General features: G+C 45.3%; 1 protein-coding gene across 1 annotated transcript in view; it reads left to right on the forward strand.

The window, feature by feature from the left end:
* Nucleotides 1-24653, forward strand: part of fsip1 (fibrous sheath interacting protein 1) — a 28574-nt gene that overhangs the window by 2929 nt on the left and 992 nt on the right. Inside the window, exons 5-9 of the mRNA XM_056591391.1 lie at nucleotides 560-669; nucleotides 1216-1338; nucleotides 4646-4807; nucleotides 15842-15991; nucleotides 23030-23292. Coding sequence (XP_056447366.1) covers nucleotides 560-669; nucleotides 1216-1338; nucleotides 4646-4807; nucleotides 15842-15991; nucleotides 23030-23191 — 707 coding nt within the window. The 3' untranslated portion in view covers nucleotides 23192-23292. The remainder of the gene's footprint in view (nucleotides 1-559; nucleotides 670-1215; nucleotides 1339-4645; nucleotides 4808-15841; nucleotides 15992-23029; nucleotides 23293-24653) is intronic.

The following is a 24653-nucleotide window of genomic DNA, read 5'->3' on the forward strand; positions in this document are numbered from 1 at the left end:
AAAATGTAATTTTTGTGTAATATTTTGGCCCAAATAGATATTTGTGTTTAATTTGAGATTTAAAAGTGGAGGTAGACTGTCAACCCATCTTTAGAACTCAACCTTCTGACTAGGTTGAAATAGATAACAAATATGAGGAGCAAAGTAAGATTGTACAAATAGAACTCAATAGCAAGTCATAACACGTGATTCTGTCTAAAAATGAAAGTTTGGAACGCCTCACAGTGTTCTTGAATCAGTTTAAACTTTTCAACACTTGATGGCGCCAGCAGCAAACAAAACTGCCACCTTGAGCTGGGAAGAATGCCCTTTACTTTTTATCCCTACAGGAAGTAGGGATAAAAACCATTTATAATGGTTTTGAGCATTAGATTCAGCTTCTTCTTTTTTCAGCTCTGAATGCATTCATCAGAAAACATCCAAACACAATCACGTTTTTGCAATGAGACAAACTGACATGTGTGCTGCTTCTCCTGTCTCTCCTTTATTTCTAGATATCAGCACTAGCTATTGGTAATCATCATTTTTTCCTATATTTTAAAGATGTATTTTCTGATAGGTAAAAAGAATATGACCCATTTACCAGAGGTAGATGATTCTCCCCACTTCAGCCCAATTGCCACTCCCCAGGGCAAGAGCAAGAAAGACTTTGTGAAGAGAAACATTGAGGTATGTCAATGTTTCACAGAGGGCAGGGGGAGCAGTGCCTGAGTTCATCACGTGACCAGGTACACATTTCTATTGCTGTTTGTTTTCCCCTCAGTGGTTGTGGAAATCTATATGCATGTATCATATGTGACAGTCATGTGTTCCAGCGAACGCTAGATAGTGTAGACAGGTCACATATGGATGGATAGATAGATTGATAGAGAGATAGAGTACCTTTGTTTTCCCCATGGGGAAATGTGTCGCAGCAGAAATTCACATAAATGACAAAGAACACACAGAACAAAAAACATAAAACAATGAGGAAGGTAAAACGACAGAAAACCATATTTCAATATATATACAAAGACGGGAACTACTATTATACTATTACTAGATCTACTATTCTAGATCAAAATTGAATAAAAACTAGAATTTTAACATCATGGGGAGATATTGATAGTTTTGTGGGGAAGGGAGCTGAAATGATCTGGGAACTTCAGAATGTGTGGGATGTGATGGATGACCTTCAGCCCTCTGTCCTTCTCATCGGTCCGTGGAACGTGTTAGCTTGCCGGGGACGCTGGAGGCCCTTATCGGATGACACCAGCGGAGAAGGCGCGGCTGGCTGAGCTCCTCAAGGAGTCCGACGAGGAAGAGGAACCCGCTCTCGGAGGAGCCGGCGACCAGGAGGTGGGCTGGCACGCAGTGCTGATGGGCAACATGTGGGGAAGGATGAGCGCATCTCATTCTGAAGTTTTCCTGTACTCTTCTTCTTTCGTTGTTTTGCAATCCTTTCACATTGGCAAGGTGTGTAAGTGTGTCGTTCGGGAGCTTGAATGTATCCTTTGAAGGACTCTGCGGTGGTTTATCGTCGGCATGGGTTACTCTGTTTAGGTTGCAGGGTGGAGCAGATTGAGGAGAATAAAGGAAACCGTGTGTGTTGGTGTACGGCCCTTCAGTTAGGAGAGATCTCTCACGAGACCCACCATGAGCCAGCACACCGAATTACTATATATATATATCGTGGCAACACGGCACGGTGAGCGAACCACCTCCTCCCAAACAGGACACCATTTCGCGGGGAAAAACCAAAAAGGCACCATTAATCCTAAACATAACACAAAGTCCCTGAAAACACAAAAGAACGAAAATCCTGGGAGTAATCAACGGTCCCATCCTTCGTGGGTGGAATCCTGTCACCCACGAGGACCGGTCTCTCCGTACAGGAGCCAAATGGCTGGGAGAGCCCCGAATGAGTGGAGAAGCAGGCTATTCAAGCCCTGCTTCTCCACCTGTTCCTCAGGTGCTCTGCATCTCCTTAATTGGCCCGGGCCGGGTTGCCACAATATATAAAGAGGGAAACTATCAAAATTGAATAATACTAGAATGTTAACCTCATGACAAGATATTGCTAGCTTGACGCAAAAACAAATCTGTCTGACGGAAAAAGGAGAAAGGATGGGTCACGGTGGGACCACCAACATCTTGAAAGAGAGCCCTCCCACCTGGAGGGCCTTGTTCCAACACACACCTCAACTAGCTTGGCGCACCTATCCTTGAATACTTTTCCTTCTTCAACTCTTGGCTTAGCTGATCTCTCCCCTGGTGGCGGTTGAGTCCCCTTTGAAAGCACAGGGACGGAAATGACATTGGGAAGGTGGCGCAGGGTCCTAGACCAGTACTAGTCCTGCATATCGTTGCGTTTAATGGAACCCCAGTCAGCTGTGCCCACCCTTCACCAAATCTGCCAAAAGACTTCTTTACGGCATCGCTCTATTTTTCAATGTTTTCCTTGACTGCTGAAGCGAGGCGGCGGCCCTTGTGGTGTCAGACAACAAACCGTTGAGGTTGCAGATGCTCTGGGTTCTTTCGTTGGCAAGAGGTTCTCTTCCTGCCTGCTGTTATCTCTCATATAAATGGCATCAACACAACAAGCCTGTATTTATGTCACGGCCCTGCAACTTGGCCGTTAAAAGCGCTCCCTTCTGCTGACCCGTCTTAGACCTTGGCGAGAGTCGACACCAGACTTACCGTTCTGAACGCTGAGGAAGGGAACGTCCACCAATTGCTTTGGTGTGAGTCACTTAAACGTATTTTCCATGGTACAATGTTATTTTTTTACAATTTAGTTAATTGCTCTTGAAATCTGACCAGTCCCCATAACAGCCCCCATGAAAAGGTAATATAGTCAGGGAAGTTTTAGTATGCTTGGTCGGTGTTGCTCCCCTCTTAAACTTCTCTGGTCTCTCCTGTGTCGAATGAATAGGCAAGCACTCTTCACTTAACGTCCAATCTATGAGGGTCACATGTGTAATAATGAGTAATATTCAGAGAGAAACAGAGCAAAGATGAAAATTGGAAGCTAGCCCCACTGCTGTGTTTTGATAATTGACATTTGTGCTTTTAGACTGCAGCCTGCTGGACCTCTGTGACTTATTGATCACCATGTGATTCTGGAGGCCAGAATCATTTGTGGCCAAACACATTTTGTTCCACTTTGGTTTATATTACACCATCTTTTAGCTTTTGATCTGAAATTCCTCTCACTCATTTCCTCTTTTGATCTACAGCAGCCATCAAAATGATTTAACGACTGAGGCATGAATGAAATGAATGGTTCTTTTAAAGATCACAAAGTTTGACTTGAGTTGACCTGTTGAACCTGGAATCCACAATGAGCTCTTGTGTTAGGTTAGCATGATAAACTGACCACAGGGCCCTTATCACCAACCAAAAGGAAAACAGGCCTGCCATGAGACCTGCCAAGGCCTTTTACAGACCCATCCGTAGCATCGCGCTGATGTCTCATCTTGGCTGGCCCGTGCAGTTATGTCAGCTTCCTAGGCCTTCCTTTTGAGAGCATGCTCTGCACCAGAGGACCGTTACACAACTCCTACCTCACTGATGTAATCCCCCCCCCCCCAGATGAGCTCATGGTCCACCCTTTGGATTCTCATGATACATCCACAGCACTCATTGTGTGGAAGGAGCGATTGTTCAACTTTTTTTTGCTGGTACTTGGCAGCATGCTTGGCAAGCTCCGCGGCGTCATTATCGCTCTCCCCCCCGTTTCCACCGTGCAGAGGAAGGGAATGCCGGGTAGAGGAGTCCGACAACGACGCTCTCCGGGGGAGACGGCCATCGTGTGTTTTACAATCAACGCTTGGTTGAGCAGATGGGTTGGTTATGCTCGAGTTCTGCCTGCCAGGAAAATCACCTTCTGTGTTCTTCCTTCTGTGTCATTCATTTCCAGGAGTTGTGTTTATTATGTTTATGGGTTGTCTAGTAGCTAGGTAGGTAGGTTGGCAGGTTGTTTGGTAGATAAATAGATAAATTACCAGATAGGTTGGCAGGTTGTTTGGTAGATAAATAGATAAATTACCAGATATGTTGGCAGGTTGTTTGGTAGATAAATAGATAAGTTACTAGATAGTTGGCAGTTGTTTGGTAGATAAATAGATAAGTTACTAGATAGGTTGGCAGGTTGTTTGGTAGATAAATAGATAAATTAACAGATATGTTGGCAGGGTGTTTGGTAGATAAATAGATAAGTTACTAGATAGGTTGGCAGGTTGTTTGGTAGATAAATAGATAAGTTACTAGATAGGTTGGCAGGTTGTTTGGTAGATAAATAGATACGTTACTAGATATGTTTGCAGGTTGTTTGGTAGATAAATGGATAAGTTACTAGATAGGTTGGCAGGTTGGTTGGTAGATAAATGGATAAGTTACTAGATAGGTTGGCAGGTTGGTTGGTAGATAACTTGGCAGGTAGGGAGGTAGGTAGGCAGGTCGGTACTAGTAGGTTGGCAGGTTGTTCAATAGATAACTTGGCAGGTAGGTAGGTAGGTAGGTTGGCAGGTTGTTTGATAGATAACTTGGTAGGTAGGTAGGTAGGTAGGTAGGTTGGTCGATTTGTGGATGGGGGTTGGGCAGATACAAAGATGGACAGATGGATAAACAGAACAATCTTTTTCTATACCTTTTCCACCGCTAGGGAGATCCATGTGTGTCGTCCTTCGCCACGAGCCACGCCTCCACCCTGGAACCAGCGGACCTGGAGCGCCAGAGACACATCAAGTACCAGCTGAGCCTCCTCGGCCCGCTGGGCCCGGCGGAAGACTTCTTCCCCGTCTTCCTGACTGGCAGCGAGTCTGAGGTATGTGTACAGCGGCGCCCCTCCGCACCATGCCAGCTCTGAGTTCACTCTTATAGGGTCCTCCATTAACTTCTCTTCCTATTCACCAGCCAGGGTCATTAGGCCTTATAACAAGGTCAGCGCCGCGGGGTGCCAAGGGAAGTCTCCTATAAAAGCATTGGTTGTAAATTACCTGGCAGCCCCCCTCGCCGTAAAAAAGGAGAGAGTCGATCTTTGCAGTAATTTTGTTGCTGTAAACACAGTGTGTTTCCATAGGAGGAATTATAGGCTTTTGATGCATCATCTAGCCCTGGAAAGCTTTGTGTTGGAAAATACTCGTCGGTACATCGTTATACAATGTGGCTGTTATCAAGGTTTACCCAGGCGAAGGCATTTTCAGACCCTATCCATGGCTACCATATCACACTATGGCCTTTGTATGTGGGAATACCTTGCTTGGGAGGCATTCTTTCCCAGATTCTTTGTTAGACTCTATTAAGCGAAGGATGTGACAAAGCACCAACCAGCGTATATGTATTTTCGTCGATTTCGGCACCAATATCCAACATCTTAGCGGTGACTTGCGGCGCCATTAATGTCAGCAAATATCAACAGATATCGCTAACATTTCACATGAGAAGTGAGGGTTGACCCGGCAGCACCTCAGTCTTTGGCTGCACGGCCGTAGAAATATTAAGATATAGATAGCTAAATGAACGATTTATTTCTGACTCTGTTGTGGTCTTGTTCCTAGACGTGCGCTCATGTACTATCTCATTCCCAAACGTTATCTCACTACACATTCACGATCCAGATGGTAGACTTATCCTTGCCATAGATTGCCAACAAGAAATAAAAAATAAGTTTTTTCCTGGAGTTGTAAAACCTTTTTTTCCTTTACAAGGACATTTTGTGAACCCAGGGTCCCACTTGAATTCTCCTGGATATAGTCAAGGAAAATCTGATGTGCAGCGGGAATCTCAAACGACAGCACTCCGTGTGTGATTTTGAACCCTGAAGTCATGTGCTAATTTCTGTTGCTTCATATCTCCTTAATTTATTTCATTCTGTGTACTGTCAATCTATAATACTATGTGGGTATGCTGTGTGTATACAATCGAGTCCTATAATTTATAAATTCTTCGTAAGGTGCTGTAGGTTAGATGCAGGATGTAACATGGCTCTTGAAAGCAATTGGGCCAGGCATAAACTCCACATAAACCATCCTGCATCTGTTCTATATCAATGTGGTCACTTCTGTTGATCCCTCAAACAACACATTTTCCGCCCTTCTGTTTCTTTCCACTTTGTTCCGCTACAACTTCACTGAAGGTCACACCTGCCAGGCTTTCAAAGAAACTGTTATTTTCCCTGACTTAAATCATATTTCCCTCGTTAAGCCCACATTTAAGGCAAACTACGCTCGCGATAAATCAGGGTTTTTACAACCATTTGGTCACTCTGTGCCTCTGTTGCGGGGAATCCAAAAGGTGATCGTAAAAAGTAAATATGCATTTGTTATGCGGCGGCGACCTCTCTGCTCGGCAGCAGTCGCCCTCCTAATTGAAACCGTTTGCTTCGGTACTAGCGCCTCAACCACCTGCCTTAAATACACGTCCACATCAAAACCCAGCGCTGGAGTAAACAAGAGGGAGTGTCGAGCGCTGGGGTTTCCAAGCCTCGTCTTGTGCCTGTGTGATTTAACCGTGGCACGGATCGCTCCGAGGTCGGCCTCACTGGAAGCGTCCTCTGGGTGCCTTCGCTCTGAGACGGATGTACTATCGCCGGTGACATGGAAAAAAGGTAGCGATTAAGCACGCTCCATTGCGCAAGGGGATGATGAGCCGAGGCATAAACCTGTGACTCGAGAAATTTGGCTTCATATTATCTTCCCCCCCCCCCACCCCCAGCCCCGGGAAGGCCACGGTTGATGTGAAGGAGAAGTAAGCCATCAAGCCTGTGCGTACGCCTGTGTGCATTGACTTGGTCTGGGAGGGTGGAGTGAGTCTGTGAGGCTTGGCAGTGTAGTCTGCTGAGCACCACAGAGGAGAGGCAGCCATCCTCATCAGGACGTAATTACAGGGGTGGTAAAGGTGGAGGAGAGCCAGCTCTCGAACGGGCACAAGCCCTTTCATTTGGCAATATTAACACATGCACTCACTGCATTTACTGTCAGCTAAAATGACCGATGGGGTGTACTCTGCATTCGCTTATTATTTCACATCATGTTGCGCATAAGGATCTTGTTATTCTGGATGTGCGTTGGTTGGAACACATGTCGTTTACAATTTGTTTTGGTTGCAACAGGTGGATATATTCACCTGTTGCTGTTGTTCAAACTCATCTTACAATGGAACTCTTGGCTCACGAAGAGCAGAGGAGCAACAGAAATTTAGGAAGCTCACTTTGGCGGTTTTACTTTTACGTTCTGTCTCTGATTTCTTTGTTGTTAAGCACTGACAGAGTGACGGTTTTATACAAAGGTTAAGCAGCAAAACCACAATCACAATGATGTTGAACTTTCCTTATACTTGTATCTAATTACCCTCTTCCACCAAGTTGTCTAAGCATGAGGCCCACAGACTCAATAATCTCATCAGAGAGGATGGTTCTGTCCTGAGAGTGGAACTTGAGGTGTTGGAGGGGTGGATGTTGAGGCAACTGCTCAGTGTTGTGGAGAATACCTCTCACCCCCCTCAGAGACCTCCTGGGTGCACCAAACAACGCCAAATGAGGGCTTTTCTACCAGTGGCCATCATGCGTATATTACTTTTGAATATCACTTGCAACATTGCTATTATTACCTTTTTCAATATCAATGCTAATATAACTCAATTTCAGGTGCAATTTTGCTATTCTTTACGTTTAGTTAATTTTGTCATTGTAGTTTACTTATTTTACTAAATTGAACCTTCTTTAGCCTATTAGGCACTGGTCTGAGCATTTACTTATTATAAACCTTATAATTATTAATCTATAATTATTACTCTATCTTTGTTTGCTCGTTTTTTAGCAATATCAGGCATAATAATTTCCTTTCGGACACCTAAAGTTGTATTCTATCTTATCTTTTGTACATATTCCATCATGCCTCCTTGAACCTGGATGTTGTAATGTGCTGAACCACCCACGTTTAACTCCATTCCATGGCTGTTTGTGCTTAAGGTTCTCAGCTGTCCCTTGGCACATGTTTCTTCCCCATAACTGCCTCAGAGTTCACTACTTTCGCACTCATTTTGTGGCTGAAATCAGGTTCGTTTTTATGGATGCTATGATGTTAGTGCATCTCGTAGTTGTAAAGCATCAATATGGTGAGTCACAGCCTATCAACCATGGGAGTGAACCTAACACAACGTGGCTGACAGATTAAATACCACATGCATAGTAGAGCACGTCATCGTACACATAAATCAGATATCTCTGTGAAAGGGAGTCTTCTCTAGCCTTCTGTCATGCGAGCTAACGGTGTGTATTATTAATCGTCTTCTACAGACTTGTCTTGTATCAATGTCAATCATATATGTTATAGACCAGATATGTTTAGCCTTATGTAACTGAAAGGTAAACGTTGATGTGAGTAGTTTATGCATAGCTAAGAGTCAACAGTTTTAACTTTTGTCTCTTTTTGCGGCATATCGTGGACCTTTACTGACGGCTAAGACATATAGTCCTGTTTCCTGTTTCAATATTTATCAAAAAAAAATTGATGTTACACAACAGGATTCCTCATCTCGCATCAGGGAAAGACTTGTTGCCTAGCGTTAGCCTGCATCAAAAAGGACCTGACTTTATCTGAATCTGACTTTACGACAGCGTGATGCTATTCTTGTGAATACCCTTTGCCAGAGGAAAATGAGAGAAACATTTTGTCCCCGTCGTCCAGATAAAAACCCTTATTTTTTTACATATAAGAAAGAAGAAACTGTCCTTGTGTCTTTTCATTGGAAACACACTCGCAAAGAATCCACAAAACAAAATAAGAGTGAATCCGAGGAAGTCCTTTCTCCTGGCCTTCCGTCAATGATAATCGACTTAGCGTAGCATTGACATGCTAGTTCTATTAGCAGCAAAGCAAAACCTGATCTCATCCACCAAACAAACAGGGAAGAAATAAAACGCTGTGTGTGTGTGTGTGTGTGTGTGTCAGGGGCGTATTAGCCTGGCCCTCCCTCACTGCAGGACGAGGTCAGTCGGCTGGTGACAATTGAGAGCTCATGTAGTCATCTCGCGGCGTCCCCGTGGGGTTATTTTCTGCGAGGATCGTGTGGTCCAACGGTATATACCACACCCATGCCAGCCCAACCCTGTAATCCTCCCAGTGCCCTTGTTATTGTGTGCTCATAAGTGGTGTTATCCCGAGATGCTGGAGTGTTAAGAGTGCTCCAGGGGGGCCGGCTGGCCGTGCAGAGTCTTACTCATCCCTTTTGTCGCGCAGGCTTTGAATAGGACTACCAACTTGACACCGTGTTATTTGAACTCAAGCATGTCCACTACTTACTTACTAAAGAGTGTCTGAGTGGACTTTCTGGAAGCAACAGTTTGCTAATTCCTATTATTTGTCTCCAATAAAATGTTATATATTTAGACTCTGACTTGAGTCTACTGTCCCCGTGGTGCAGGTGCCATCTGGATACAACCACTCCACCACAGAAGAACGGTGGCATAATAGTGTCGTTTGTTCTCATTGTTACCACCCCCAATGTTAGCACCGACTAGATAGCTGTGTGCAGCAGACATACGTTTAGCTTTCATGCATCTGATGGACCATCATTGTCCATATTCTGTCTCGCTGACGATGTCCGCAACAAGGTGGGGGGGACAAGCATAGAATTACGACGGCCTTGTCCATGTCAAGGCAAACTTGCTCTGACACTAATGTCCCTTTCACAGCTCACTTGCGTCACAGCGCTCGCCACAGTGTCCGTCATAGCCCCGCAGCCGCATCACAGCCTTTGAGTCCCGCGTGCACTACGGTGCATGCTTGCAGTCGTGCTTGCAGTCGTATTGGCAGTCGTACCCTGGGTCAGGCCAGGTCAGGTCAATCGGGGACTTTGAAGATTGCTTTATCTCTTGCTTACTTCTCATATGATGCGTCATGTAAGGAATTCCGGTGGACCCTTTTCGTGCCGTCATTGAATTCCTGTTGCCAATGAAGATTTAAATGTGACTATGGAGGAAATGCATAAATATTTGTGTTTATGGTGTGAACTGCAATATGTCGAGCGCTAGTTTGAATCCTTCTCACGATTGGTCAATCTGTTATCGGTTAGGGAAAGGCACCCAATCGATCACGACAGTGTTATTTGTGGAAATTTTTGTCACGTAGGATGCCGGACTCTGCTCGTGCCGTCACTGGTGAGGCTCGGAGCGGGGCAAGCAAAGTGCAAAAAGATGCTTGGAGGTCTTTCATGTCCAGATGCTTTGAATAAACAGTGGAGATGAAGTAGTGTTATTCTCAAGCTCTCGATGTCCTGATTTTTTGACTGGTGCGTCATTGTCTGGCAAAAGACAGTGGCCACTCAATAATATTAGCAGGGTGCAAAAGAGTATTCCTGGATAGGATTAGATTGAGTAGACTCCTTGTGACCTTTGGAAAGGGGAAGGCTTCTGTGCAGAGGGTTAGGGTTGGGATAGCAGTTATCCAAAACATAAAAAAAACAATAATATTCACAATTTAATCTTAATAGCTTGAGTATGCATAACCTGAGGCAGATCAAATCTCTACATTTCATTTCTTTCCAATTTTCTAACGAAATACCGGAAACGTATATACCTGGCTGCGCATTAGTATGCACTGTTGGTTTGAAGGATGTTTGATGAGGTGGAAAAAACGAGATCAACGAGATTACCCGAATGAAAAGCTATCATAGAATCCAGATGACCCACGAGTAAATCACCTAATAGGACAGGAATTTCCAGCTGACACCAAGCAGTTGTCCACAAAAGCAGCCTAACCAGAGCAGAAAGGGACAGCTCGGACCTAGTTGAAGGTCTCTTATTGAAGAAATGCTTAGACTTTGTTCTAGATAGGTATGCTCTCATTTGCATGGGAGATGGTAAAGTGCTCTCCTCACTCGTGTAGAAACTATCCCGCGCGTTTAGCACCCCTGCTTCTGCTCATAAGTGAATAGCAATGGATCCAACGGGCAAGGCATGAAAGTCTGTGGAAGGAGAACTTTGGAGGAAGAGGAGGCCTCCCAGGGACCGCCAGGAGCTAGCTCCTTACTCACTCACCGTGGCGCTCTTGCAGGGCCGTGCTCGGGGCAATGCATGTGTGCACACACAGTCCTTGGCAGGCGGCCCGAGTCCACGTGGCACAGCCAGATCCTACTACACTATGCTTCACATTTGCAGAAAAGGGCAGAGAGAGAGAGAGAGAGGGGGTAGAGAGAGAGGGGGGGAGAGAGGGAAGACAAAGAGAGAGAGGGGGTAGAGAGAGAGGGGGAGAGAGAGGGAAGAGAGAGAGAGAGCGGGGAAGAGAGAGAGGGCTAGGAGAAAGATAGATAGAGATGCATAGAGATGGATAGAGATAGATAGAGATAGATAGAGAGAAATATAGAGAGAAAGAGAGAGAGGGAGAGAGGGAGAGAGGGAGAGCGAGGGAGAGCGAGGGAGAGAGGGAGAGGGGGGAGAGATAGAGAGTGAGAGAGATACAGAGAGAGAGAGTGAGAGATAGAGAGAGAGGAGATTGATAGAGAGAGTGAGTGTGAGTGAGCGACGACTCACCCCGGTGAGTCAGCGTGGTAGTCTCACTAGCTCTTTTTGTTTCGTCAAAGTACTACCAGCACCGGCCTCCTCCTGTCCAGTGACTTCGACAGAGATCCTGTCCAAACGCCATCAACAAGACTTAGTGTCTGCAGACACACGGGATTGTATAGTTGATTGGATTCACCAGAGGAATAAAAAACATTTTCCAGTAAAATGAATAGGAAAGGGAAAGAGAAAAAAAATACCAGAGCAGCAGTTAACTGTCAACAAATTATAGCGAACCCTGGCAGTAGTAAAGAAGCTTTCCTTTCCCATAGATTTTTCTTTCTTTCTTTCAATCTTTCTCGGGTTCCTTCTGCGGGTTGTACTTAATAGGGGAATCAGTGTAACAGATTGGTATTGTATGATGTGACGGTCCATGGGGCTTTCAAGGACAACTCCATCGCAGCGAGATATGGCCGAGATACCGCCCTGAGTGGCTTGTCGTGAGTCTTTTGGCGAGAGCATGGAACAGTGTGTCTGCTTGCTCTTGTAGTTGTTTTAACCTCAATCAGCCAATGCTACAGTCATCCCAGAAGCATACGACACCCAGAAGCTCTATGTAGGAAGCAAACAGCGGGGGTAGGAAGCAACCGCCGTGGTCACAGTCACACATAAATAACAAACACTCCACGGGCCGAAAGACGGACATGGGAGCTCTCTCTCTCTCTGTCTCTGTCGCTGTCTCTGTCTCTCTATCGGTCTCTCTCTCTCTCTCTCTCTCTCTCTCTCTCTCTCTCTCTCTCTCTCTCTCTCTCTCTCTCTCTCTCTCTGTCTCTGTCGCTGTCTCTGTCTCTCTATCGGTCTCTCTCTCTCTCTCTCTCTCTCTCTCTCTCTCTCTCTCTCTCTCTCTCTCTGTCTCTGTCTCTGTCTCTGTCTCTCTGTCTCTGTCTCTCTATCGGTCTCTCTCTCTCTCTCTCTCTCTCTCTCTCTCTCTGTCTCTCTCTCTCTCTCTCTCTCTCTCTCTCTCTCTCTCTCTCTCTCTCTCTCTCTCTCTGTTGTGTTTGCTGTTGCTGGGCTGTGGCTGGAGAAGGCATCTGCACGGGGGAAATCCAGCTGTTGCATTTGGCTAGAAACTAGTAGGCTACATAACGCGTCCCACTTTGAAGTGCAGAGGAATCTCAGACCCCAGGCTACCACGACTCACTCAGTGGCTCCCTCCGCTGTCTCATGAGGATGATATAACAGATACCCTCTGACAGAGGATTAGCCCCATGAAAAAGCCTAAATATGTTTCATATTTTTATTATTGAACACGTCCAAGGAAGGCTTTCTGCTTTGGCATCCTAATTCCTATCTGGGATTTGTACATTTTGTGTTGCGTTATCCAAGAAGTAATTTGGAGATAGGTGTCACCAGATTGAAATGCTTGATCGTCAATGAAGTGTTTGAAGAATTGTGCAGTCATCATCCTCCCTGACTTGTCTCCCAAGCCTAACACCTACTTGTACCACTCACCCTATGCAGAGGTTTAGCAGCCACTGTACTCTCTCCTGGGTAGGCAGAGCTCCAGATTTGAAAGGCTAAAATCGGTCTTGGAAGATGAATCGTGAATATTGGAATGATGAGACAAGAAAACAAGAGAATGATCGGTAGCTGATTTCGAAAGGAATTTTGCGGTGAAGTTACTTCCCCAATTGTTTTACTGTCAAAAAACCTGCATGAAAATGTTGGCAGTTTTAAATGTCAGCTCCCTGGCATAGGCTGAACGCACACCATGGACTGTAGTTTAGACCTACAAGCTTGCAGGGAAACAGACATGCATTTATCGCAAACTCATGAACAGAGTGTGGCAAATAATTCTTGAAACCCTGATTCTGTTTGACATGTTTTGCATACCGAACGGATCAAAAGGCTCGTTGGAGACCCGTTTGGGACTCAATGATCCAATGCGATTATTGAAGACCTGCAGCAAAACTCCAAGCAGCTGCACAGCAGAGAGCCAGTTATGGGAGATCTTGGCCCCTGTCCGGATAACCTGAACTCCTGTCCCACCTTGCATTGGAGAGTCTCTCTGTCTGACCCGGCGAGTTCTGCCTGTCACACATTCCAGGATAATAAAATACAGAGCGATCCACCACCAAGGAGTGATATTAACGTAATACAGACTGTGTGTCCCTGAGCAAGGCACCTCACCCTAACTACTCCAGTGCAAGGCCATGCAACGTGCATAGATGACAGTGCCACCGGTGTGTCTGAATGGGTGAGTGTTAGGCATTATTGTAAAAGGCTTTGAGTAGCTACTGGTGAGAAAGCGCTATATTAATGCAGTCCATTTTCGTTGACCATTTATGATTGACTGGTGTCTATTTGTGCATGCTAATGCCTTAGTGAACCAGTCAGAGATATTAGGATTTTAGACTATATTAGAATATAGAATGTCTTGTTCATCTTCAACGTATTTAATTATGGGATAGTAGAAACGTTTTTGCATCAGTTTTGCAGAGTAGCTCCGACCAATCTTAATGGAGCCACCCATGCACCCCTAAGGAAATAATACACAATCCTTGATCTTGGTTTGTACTTAACTCTTCCTATCTACGGGGAGTTCCATACAGTCGGAAAACAAAACGTTCCTAATGTCCAAACGTAAGGCAATCCTGTTTCATTTGAAGATGCCGTTCTGCATAGGATAAACTCTGTCATGTAACATACTGGTCATGAAAAATGCAATCTCTTCCATGCTTTGTATTTTAAACGGCTGTCTTCCTTTTAAATTGCATTTGATGGGAATAACAGGATGTCTATTTATCATGTGTGGCCAAGCCGTACCGTTTAAATACAAAATACAGCAGTGGGCAAACCCCGATTTATAAATGGACTGCGGGCTTTGACGGGGACTTCACATGATATTCCCATGTTCTGCCTATGTTGTGGATGACGGCGAGGAGCTCGAACCAAGGACACCGTTCCTAAGCATTTCCAAATAAAATAAATAACATTATATTTTTGGAAGCGTGCACTTAGTGGTGAAACGGGTGGTGAGTAAAGCTAGACTTTAATTCTTATTTTGCCTGGTAGGTACGCGGCTCTTCTCACTCTGATCCTCGTCAGGGAGCCTCCACCCTGGGGCCCCGGTATGGGGGGGGGCCGGGGGGGGGGCGCTCCGAGAGCCTGGATGAGTGAGTCCCTAGAAAAAGAGCTCTAATGACAACCACTTAAAAGAGACTTCAGATGGAAGCTGTCATCTGGGCTCTGCCTCTAGGTGAGGCCACACGCACTCCCTATAAGCTGCTACTATTTTTTCGGGGAAAGGGGGCGGGGGGTACGAGGAGGTTTGGAAGGAATCCCAGAAACGGGAGGTCAGCAGTTCTTGCTGTACTCGGCAGGAGTAGGAAAGCTACTAATCTGCAAATGTTTCCAGTGCGACAGTGCAGCCGTGTCTTTTCATTTGCGTCGAAACATTCTGTTTGTAGTACCATGTTATTTGATGGTACACATGCAACCTTACTTTGCGTTTCTTGCCATGGGGGGAGCTCCGTGCATGCCTTTTACTCGACCGCTGGCCAATTTGCTGAACCCTCTTCCTCTGCCCGGAGATCCACCAAGATTACATCCTACCGTGAATGTGTCAAAACCGATTAAAGACATGTAGTATTTATGTTAAAAAACATTACAGAGATTCAGCCGGCTCAAGTAAACCGCCGTTTGCTTGTAAGTAAGACTTCATTGATATGTCTAGATTTAATGAAATATCCATCCATTTCAACATTATTAGATCATGCATAGGCCTGACTGGCACTTATGCTAACCGAAATAGTTGGAGAGTCTAACCGCATGGCACTGGATGAATGTTGAGAAAACAACCCTGTGGTTGGCAACATCCTCTCCAGAGCTGGTTTCTGGCCCACGCTGGAACCTTACAGCCTACAGTTGTGTATTTATAGAGGTCAGAACATATAGCATTAGCCCTGGTCATCCCCTGGTCAGCGGACAGCACCTGTCCTGTCTGCCATGTGTCCCACATCAGGACGTGTCAGGGGACGAACAGAGGGGTGGGCGGTGTGGTGGACACATATTAACCTCATGTCCCGGGAGATACGAGCCTCCACGGAGAGAGGTGGCCTCCCGGGTACGACTCACCCGGCCGATGCTGCAGGGTCGGCTTAGCTCAGGAGGGAGACCGGGTCACTGGGAGTGTCGAGGTGTCCCTGTGCAAGAAACCTAACCCTGACTGCCCAAGACGAGCTGGCTGTTGCCTTGCAAGCTAGATAAAAGTGTCTACAAAATGCCCTAAATGTAAATGTAAATGCTGCCCGATTAGTGGTTTGCACCATGTGAGACGCCTGCCTTGTCTCTTTGTGTCAGGCCACTGGATCGGACGCCATCTGGGGGCTCGGCGGGGAAAGCTGGGCCAGCAGTAGATGTGCAGTGGACTACCTGAGGAAAAAGACAGCGGGCGAAGCCTCATCTCCCAGGGACACAACGGCGGCCGAAGACATCAACCCAGAGATCCCAGTGAGTTCATTGTGGCTTGATTCATGCGCATACACACACAAAATGCATGCACACGCACGCACTTAAATATTTTCTGATGTGAGTCTCTCTGTTTTCCTTGCTCTCTTCCTTGCTCCCCTTGCTTCCCTTGCTCACCTCGTTGCTCACTCTCACTTTTTCTCTCACTTTCTCACTTTTTATAGCTCTCTGCTATCATTCTTCGGGATTCAAGCTCCACATTTTGCCTTGGAGACTATTGGACAGAGTGTGTTTTAAAAAACTATTTAACTGGTTTAACACAAAACTGGCAACTCCTGAACTTCCCCCCCGAAACCAGGTTCCCAAGGACACAAGAGAAGAATGCTTTAAAAACAGAAGCCAACGGGCCTGGTTTCTGCACCTAGTGCAGCTCCTGGCTACTAGCGCTGTTGTCAGGAGAAGGGAACTACTCGAGCGATTGGTTTTATGGTTTATAAAGGGCAGCCCCAGCCGACCGTGCCCACTATACCAGAGGATACCTGCTTCATCCGGACCGGGTTGGTTGGAGCTCAGCACCGAAATAACATACACTTTCAACTTCTTCCCTCACCGTGGCAAGCCACAAGGTGATGTCATCACACAAATGACACATTTAAACTTAAAAAAGGCTCCCCTTCTCACACTGCGGAGGTGATAAAACATTCAAAGCGCTTGTCACACCCATCCATGAAAGGGCAGTGCCAGGCAACGGATTCGCCATAATTAGAACAAAACAAAACAAGTGGATGACCCATTTTTGGTTAATTAACTTTAAGCTTTTTTTAAGTTTCAAGAAAGCATAATGATGATCGCAAAACATCAAAACCAACAGGCTAACCACTGGTGCTGCTAGGCACAAATTACACCCCTCTGTTTCTCTGGGCTTTATGTGTGTGCATGGGGCCGCAGGATTTTATGTGTCACTATTAGTGCATGCCGAGCTGCCAGCAAGGGTCTGCAATGTAAACACACACTCTGTGTATTATCAATGCGTTTGGGGCAGCTTTCGCGGCCAGGAGCACATTTAATGCAGTGGAATTTTTCTGGGAGCGCTTTCTGAGACATTTTCACACAGCCCTGACAGGCTACAAAGAAATCCACTTTGCCGAATGCACTCTCTTGTCTTGGTGTGTTCACACGATCGTAGTCTATCCTCCATAAGTGTCTGTCTTTGATTTCTATGAAAGACAGACACTATGAAACTGTTCATAACAAGGTATTGAATGACCTAATATTCCAATAAGGATATCAATTTAATGTAATTCCTCTTTAATTGAGTTGCGAAGACACTGTCTTCTTTTAATTATTATAATTTGGTTACATAAACATATGAGATCACTTTTTAAGGGCTATTGTTAGCGTTAGCTGTTATTGCAACATTTTAAGACTCATTTTCATTTGAGGGCGACCACCATAATAAAGCTCTCTTCTCTCTGTGAGGACTCATAATAGTGTTATGCCTTTCTTTGCCATGTTTGAAGACAATGGTTTCCAGCAGGCTTTTTCAGGCGAGGCTACAATGTATTTCAGATGACACTCGTGAGGAAAATACCAAATATTAACTCGGGGACATACCAGGCGTAACTGCGAGCGGAATGAAAAATATGTAGACAGATTATGGACCTCGTTCAAGTCTCTTGTGTTTATAAAATAAGAACATTTTAACTTTGGATAAATACCACTCCCAGCTACCGGCGACAGATGGAAAGGTTTTACAGCAGGAGGGGAATATATTATGTTTAGTCTGGACTGCTGCTGAAGTGTAAAAGTTAAAATGAAAGACGGAAAATGTGAGTTCAGTTGGCCTCCTGAGGTTGTTAATGTAGTTAATGTGGTTGAGTGGCGATTCGCCTTCCCCCACTTCCCTTGGTTAGTGTTCGAGCCAGGACTGCTTTTAAAGGGATCCAATGAGATCCACGTGATAGCCCTACCTGATTTACTTCTTTGCTGTGATTTATCCTCCGAAACTCAGCTGTTGCGTTGGATTCAGATCTGAGGCCAGCGGTGCATGCACGTCAAACCCCACGTTGGCCCGGGGTCCTGAAATATTCCCGCTCTTAACTCAAGGGCCTTCCTCTGCCAAGGAATCTCTACCCCGGATTTTCCATTGTTTGCTGATCGCTTATTCAGTGCGTAAGCAAACCCATGGCTTTTATTGTTCAAAAGCTGGTTATAGTCCTGATGCTGTAGAGGTAAAGGAAAATACAATACAGATCCAGATTCAGATTGTCATTGATTGTGTTTGTCTTTTCTCAATCTATTTCGGTTCTGTCTAACACAAACTAATGGCTCCCAGAATGAATAATAAAAGTGTTTTGTAGTTTTATTGTTGGCAACCAGCTCATCTGGTGTAATTGATCCTCATCAATCGATCTGGTACTGTTTATCCTGCAATCGTAGGCACTGATGGACAACAACGGGCTGCAGACAATGCTTTTAAACCCTGTGGCAGAGCACTGCCAATGTAATTACACCAGTGTGAGCCATGATCTCAGGATTGTTCTTTGAACGATGATGAAAAGAGCAGGATTTATAAAACCAGACAGAACCTTTTCAACATCAAGCCATGTTGTCACGTGGCCAAATCCAATGGCATTCTCTTTATAGCTACACACACTTGAACACTTTAGCATGTAAATATGCAGCCTGAGAATGACGGGCCTCCTGTTATCTCTGTGTACAATCAAAACCTTGTTGCACAAACAAACCAAAAATATGAATAAAACCATATTTCTGCCTTATCTTAACGGGATTGAAAATGAAGAATGTGTCGTGTACTAATCAGGTTGGGTTGTTGTTGCCAATAAGATTGTAGAAGATCAATCGTTGCATTTAGGGAATGCCTCGTTGCATAGCAGAGAATCAAAATCCACTTCATGTGGGAAGCCAACCATGGAAGATTAAAGCTTGCAGAAAAGTGTCAAGTTCTCTTTTCAGACTTTATTGTGCTGCCAACTTTCCAGTTGTGCAACACCTTTCCCACTGCAGACAATGTGGTCTATGTGGCCACATAGACCACATTGTCTGCAGTTTCCTCCTTCCTATGGAGAGGAAGGAGGAAAACAAGGATTCTCCTCTCAGTCTTTCTTAGCCACTTAGACCACTAGAGCTTTCATTTTTTGGGACAGCTAATATATATATTATTTATGGTGTATTTATGGTGCATGATCCACTGATTAATTTACGGACATTGGTGTCATTGAATATGGTTTGGCAGTCTTTAGTCTCGTCCTGGAAATGTTATGCGATACGTCTTAACACTTTGTATTATTTCTCAACTTTCCTCCCAGATAACATCTATACTCTCAGCTTTTACCGGATTTATGTTCTCCGGCATAAGAGAAGGATCTGAAACAGCTCTCCCCTTGGGTTTTGAGGAACATGATCATGTCCTTTGACACCATCTACTGATACTATCACAAACCCACTCCTTCCTTTGGGTTTCATAAGGAGCAGTTGTCTCAAGCCCTCTCCCCTTCACACAATGCGGTTATGGATACAACCGTATAATTCATAAAGAACACACTACTGACTCACCCTGCACTCTTAATCTGCGCAGGCAGGGCATTGTCCACGCGACAAACACAATCCCTGCCGTTATGACCAGTCCTCTGGCTTCCTGCCGTTCGGTGGCTGAGTCAGGCAGCTATGCGACCGAAGTCAGTGACCCCTGTAACTTGAGTGGCCCCCGCTGCCGGGGAACTGGCCCTGAGCCCTGGGACCCTGAAGAGCAGCCGGGACTGGCATGGCGGGGTGGTCCGCACTGAGACGGCCGGAGGGTGGGTGTGGACGGAAGGAACTCCAGTGCTGTCATGTTCGTCTTCCAGGGATGAGACAGTGAGGAGCCCTTACGCGTCTTGGGACACCCACCCTCCTGTTATTGTGGAACCCCTCGGTGTTCCACACCGAGGGTAAAAGTGTCCGCTAAAGTGTTGCTAGCCTATGATTAGTACTGCTTGCTATGGCAACATCATGAATCTAGTCTGACTTGGTGGATTGCTACTAATGTGCTTCTACAAAAGGTTTACAAAAGGTTCATAACACATGAAGTAGGTAGCTCGATTGTGTGGTGAGTTTGAATCATATTTTCCTCCCGCACACATGGAAATGTATAATGTTAAAAAACCGACAGATGTATACGATCAATGCCTGCTGAACAGGTTATGTCTGGGTCAAGCCGGCGTAAGACGTGAGGCAGGTGGTTTGAGGTACGGCACAGAGAGCATCTGGAGCTTCCTGGAGCCAACCCAAGAACCTATTGAAAATGGGCCTTAGAGGCGATTTGTCGAGATTTTGAGCTTCCAAATCCAACTTACATCTCAACAAGCCACCTTTTCACATTCTCTTTCTCAAGTCTTTTAAGGTCCTTCAAGGACACAGATCTTCATCTCTGTGCCGAGGGGATTTACCGCCCGATCCCGACAGGTCCGGTGTGTGGTGTTGAGTGGGCGATTATGGATTCACCACCTCCACTTTATATTTCACATGTTCCTGCTAAAGGAACTATGGCTGGGATGGATGGCGACAACCATCTCCACACAAACAGCTGCACTCTCTTTTCCCCTGGGAGGTGTTTATACACAAATTGGATTAGATTTAAACCACTTTGCTCTGGTGTAAATGTGCTAAGAGGAACAGCGATCAATGGCCTCTTGGAGTAAGAAAGTGCCGGCTGGCGAAGTTCTCTGAACTCTCGCCTGGTCCCACCGGCCTAGCAGTGTTTTACATGTTCCTAATGAGGCCTGACGTTCCTATCCCAGTGATAACATCATGAGACCAAGGCGATGCCCAGAAAACCCCCTCAAACAAGCGAAGCCTCTCTCTTGTCCATGTTTCCATTGGAAGGCAGTTCTCTTATCTGCACTGGTTTCCATCTAGACATCAGTGCTGCCGCTGACGCCTGGCTCAGGGGAAATATAAAGTGCCTGAGAACTGCTCCCACACTCCTGACGGAAAGGCTGTAGGAGACAGACAGACAGACAGACAGACAGACAGAAGGCCGTTGAGCTCACCTGAACTCAGACGCCTAGTGACACGGCGGTCTGCAGAGCAGTGGTGCATCAGAGGTCGGCCAACTTTCACGTCTGACCATCAAATTTCAGGCCAATACAAATGTGGGATCTTTCTTTTAAGGTCTCTCTCTCACCCTCGCCCTCGCTCTCGCTCTTCTCGGGACATGTAGCCAACATTATGGTTCTCTCCCTTTATCCCTTATGCGTGTCATCTGAAGTACATTATGAACCTTTCTCTACATCAAGACACTAGGGTTCAGCGAGTTGTCCCCTTTTTTATTGCCTCAATCTATAAACACACAAAACATTGACTCTGCATTTTACGTTTTCATTCCAGTTGTATCGAGTTCCGCTGAGTGTGAAACATTCCAAACTGCATCCATTAAATCATAGATAATGCATGCTTTCACAAATGCACAGCCACAATTCCGCAGGCGCACACACACACACACACACACACACACACACACACACACACAGAGACACGCATGCATGTCGGTTGATACACCCAATTTTACAGGGCCCAGATAAGAAGCTCCTACAGCGACTCGTATACCATCCACATGTGCTGCTTTCATCTCCGGCGTCCTATTGAAAGGTATTGAAAGGTCAGGTCTACAGACAGGAGAGCCGTTTCAATGAGCCCCACAGATGGGGAATGAATGTGTGTCCATAGCCCCTTATCTTCTGCAGGGCTGGGTGGAAACAAAGGCCTGCAGTGTGGAGAACTGCAGCGCTCGTAAAAAAAGGGAAAACACAGTAATACCTTGGATGTAATGACCCAAAGAGTATCATTAGGTTTGAGAGGATTTCTTAACATGGGCAACTCAGTGTGAGGGCGATGGAGGAGGTAGGTACGGTCAGGTAGGGGGGGGTGCACCCGGGGCTGGGGGGTGCATTTGTTGTCAATCAAATTTTTTTGTGTTTTTGGGTCTTGTTTTAGATTTGACGATCGGGGTTAAACAACAAAAAAATTAAGCTACTTGGAGGAAGGCCATAAACGTGTTAGAGGAAAATGTAGTGCTTCTAGAGAAGGCCCTTGAGATGACAGCTTCTAGTAAGGGAACCAGCCTGGGCTTTGTTTCCAACCATGTTCTTGCACGGGTCAGACCACTGGAGTCCGGAGCGATGACACAGGGCGGTGTGGACCACGCCAGGAGTTCAGTCACAGAGCGGTCTCGGAAGCCGTTGCGTAACGTTTACGAGAAACACTGAGCTAACTCGATCAGAATCGTGATGGCCCTTTTGTTTCTTCGCCTATGCAACCCGTGTGGTTACACCTAGTAGAAACATGCTCTAAACACTCGCTCTGAACCGTGTTTTTCAGTTGGCGCGCTACTATCACTCACGCAGATGAATTAAAAGTCTCCCTGGTTGTCCAAATAAACCCAACAGCAGATTTTGTAAGGGGTGGGTGCCAAAAAGATAAGTCAAACTCCCAGGAACGACTCCCGCGGGATAAATATTGACGTTGGAATTACGGAAAGCCTGTCCTCATCCTAACCTAGTTTTGGAAAAGGTTGGCTCTCCCAACCCTGAATTCACATGAAGTCCCTCAAGGATCCGTGAGGAAGGATTCTGACTTCTTCAGCAAATGAGAAGAACAAAAAAACACGGTTCCGTCCAGCTGGAAGCGTTTCAGGCAATTCAGGGAATAGTTTTGAGCTCGTTTGAACCCACAGGACGCAGTCCAACTCTGCACAAAGAATTCCACATGAGGATTTTTAGTAGCATGAATGAGCATGAAAGACAGTTTTATGCTACTTCCAGCTTTATAAAGTTATGTGCAGCGGGTAATTAAAATATAAATATACAAAAACTTGTCTTCATTGGTCTATTAAATAGTTTGGTGACATCGCTCCAGAGTGTTTGTGAATTGGGCGTTCCCTGTCCGCTAATGTGTATATCTTGCTATACAAATGTTTATATGCTACTAGTAGCCTTGTTTAGAGGGATAACCACGCACCTTTCTCGAGAGCTTGTGCCCTTGTGTCTAAACCTTGCATGCACGTCCGTTCTCCCTCAACAGCGCATTAGTGCAGAGCAGCTGCGTTCCCTGTTGGAAGAGGCTGAGCAGTGCCAGAGGTCTCATCCTCGGCCTCCCATCTCCAAGGCCAAGCTGGCGGCCCTGCTCAAAGACCCATACACCACCAGCTTCTCCCACAGCGGCCCGTTCCCCGCCGACGACTAACTGCCGCCAGAGAGGATTGTGGGTCTCTTCTCGACACATCCCTGTCCACACACCAATGGCCAAACAAAAGATATGGATGCACAATAATAAAGTTTGTTCAGGTCAGTTTTTTGTGTTGTTTCAATCCCTAATACACTTTGCTCAAGTCAGTTTTTTGTCAATCCCTAATTAACAGTACAAACAAAAATTAATCTTGTCCCGCCTGTGTTGTGGGTGTGGTGGCACACCATTTCGTTCTTCTTCTCCGTAATTGTACCACTTGCTCCTGTAAGTTTCAAAAAGCATTTGTAACGCGAGTGACAAGACAAGATAACTTTCTTCTAATGTTTAATTAGAAAACAAAAAATTATATCAAACGCAGGGTCAAAAAATGATGTTGCTACCTATAGTTTTTGACCCCAAGTTAGTTAGGTCCAACCCTAGTTAATACTAAACAGTGATGTCATATTTATTTTTTAACATCAGAAATACAAAATATTTAACCTTGGTTTAAACATCAAAATGTATTATCATCTATACATTAGTAAATTATTCATATTAAACTTATATAAACCTTGCAAATAATAATACAATTATCATTACCAATAATTAATTGTTTTTAACTAACTTATTATTATAAATCAATCAGTTCCTCTTTGGCTCCTACAGTTATTTTTCGTTTTATATGCGTTCAGGGCGGTGTATTCATAAGGGATGTCTTATTTGAACGAGAACAGCAACTTTGTTGTCCCCATCACAGCGGTCGAAGAGAGAACAGGACATTCCTCTCACGTACTGCACATCACACTGGAGCACAAGCGCTGTGTGTGAGGCCTTATGTTCAGGGTGTTGACCGACAGATCGATGCAGAGGGAGACCATGGGTTTGGTCTCTTTCGGAGAAACAGCAAAGCTCGGTTGAACTCCTATTACCCAAGGCCTGCCCCCAAATCCCTGCCCCTGTAGGTGATGAGATTCAGGGTTGAATTAAAGTTGTTTATAGTTAGTGCAAACCGGGACATTTGTTAGCTATGCAATACATCTCACTCTCATCCTTTTTGGTAAGCAAGCAGGTAGAATAGAAAGTGATGGAAGTAGAAGATTTTGGGATTTGAGTGCTCAGTGCGATAGGCTCGTCTGCACCTGGTTATTTTCTCTCTTGGATTCCTATCGGGTCTGCTCTCTCTCTCTCTCTCTCTCCCTCCCCCTTACTCAATCCCTCTCTCTCTCTCTCTCTCTCTCTCTCTCTCTCTCTCTCTCTCTCTCTCTCTCTCTAAAATAACAAACAAGCAAGATAGGTGAGGTTCCATGGCCTAAACCAATATGTAATTTTAACTGATCCTCCTTATTTGAGATGCCATATCATATTCATTATGAATACCAGAGGAGGAACTACAAGAAGTGCTGCATGAGCAAGTGTGGCGTAGCTATGTAGCCTCTGTTGCTACTCACGTTGAAGCCGTGTGGAAAAAAATCTAGTTTTC

The sequence above is a fragment of the Gadus chalcogrammus genome, chromosome 5, assembly GCF_026213295.1.
Source record: "Gadus chalcogrammus isolate NIFS_2021 chromosome 5, NIFS_Gcha_1.0, whole genome shotgun sequence".
Lineage (NCBI taxonomy): Eukaryota > Metazoa > Chordata > Actinopteri > Gadiformes > Gadidae > Gadus > Gadus chalcogrammus.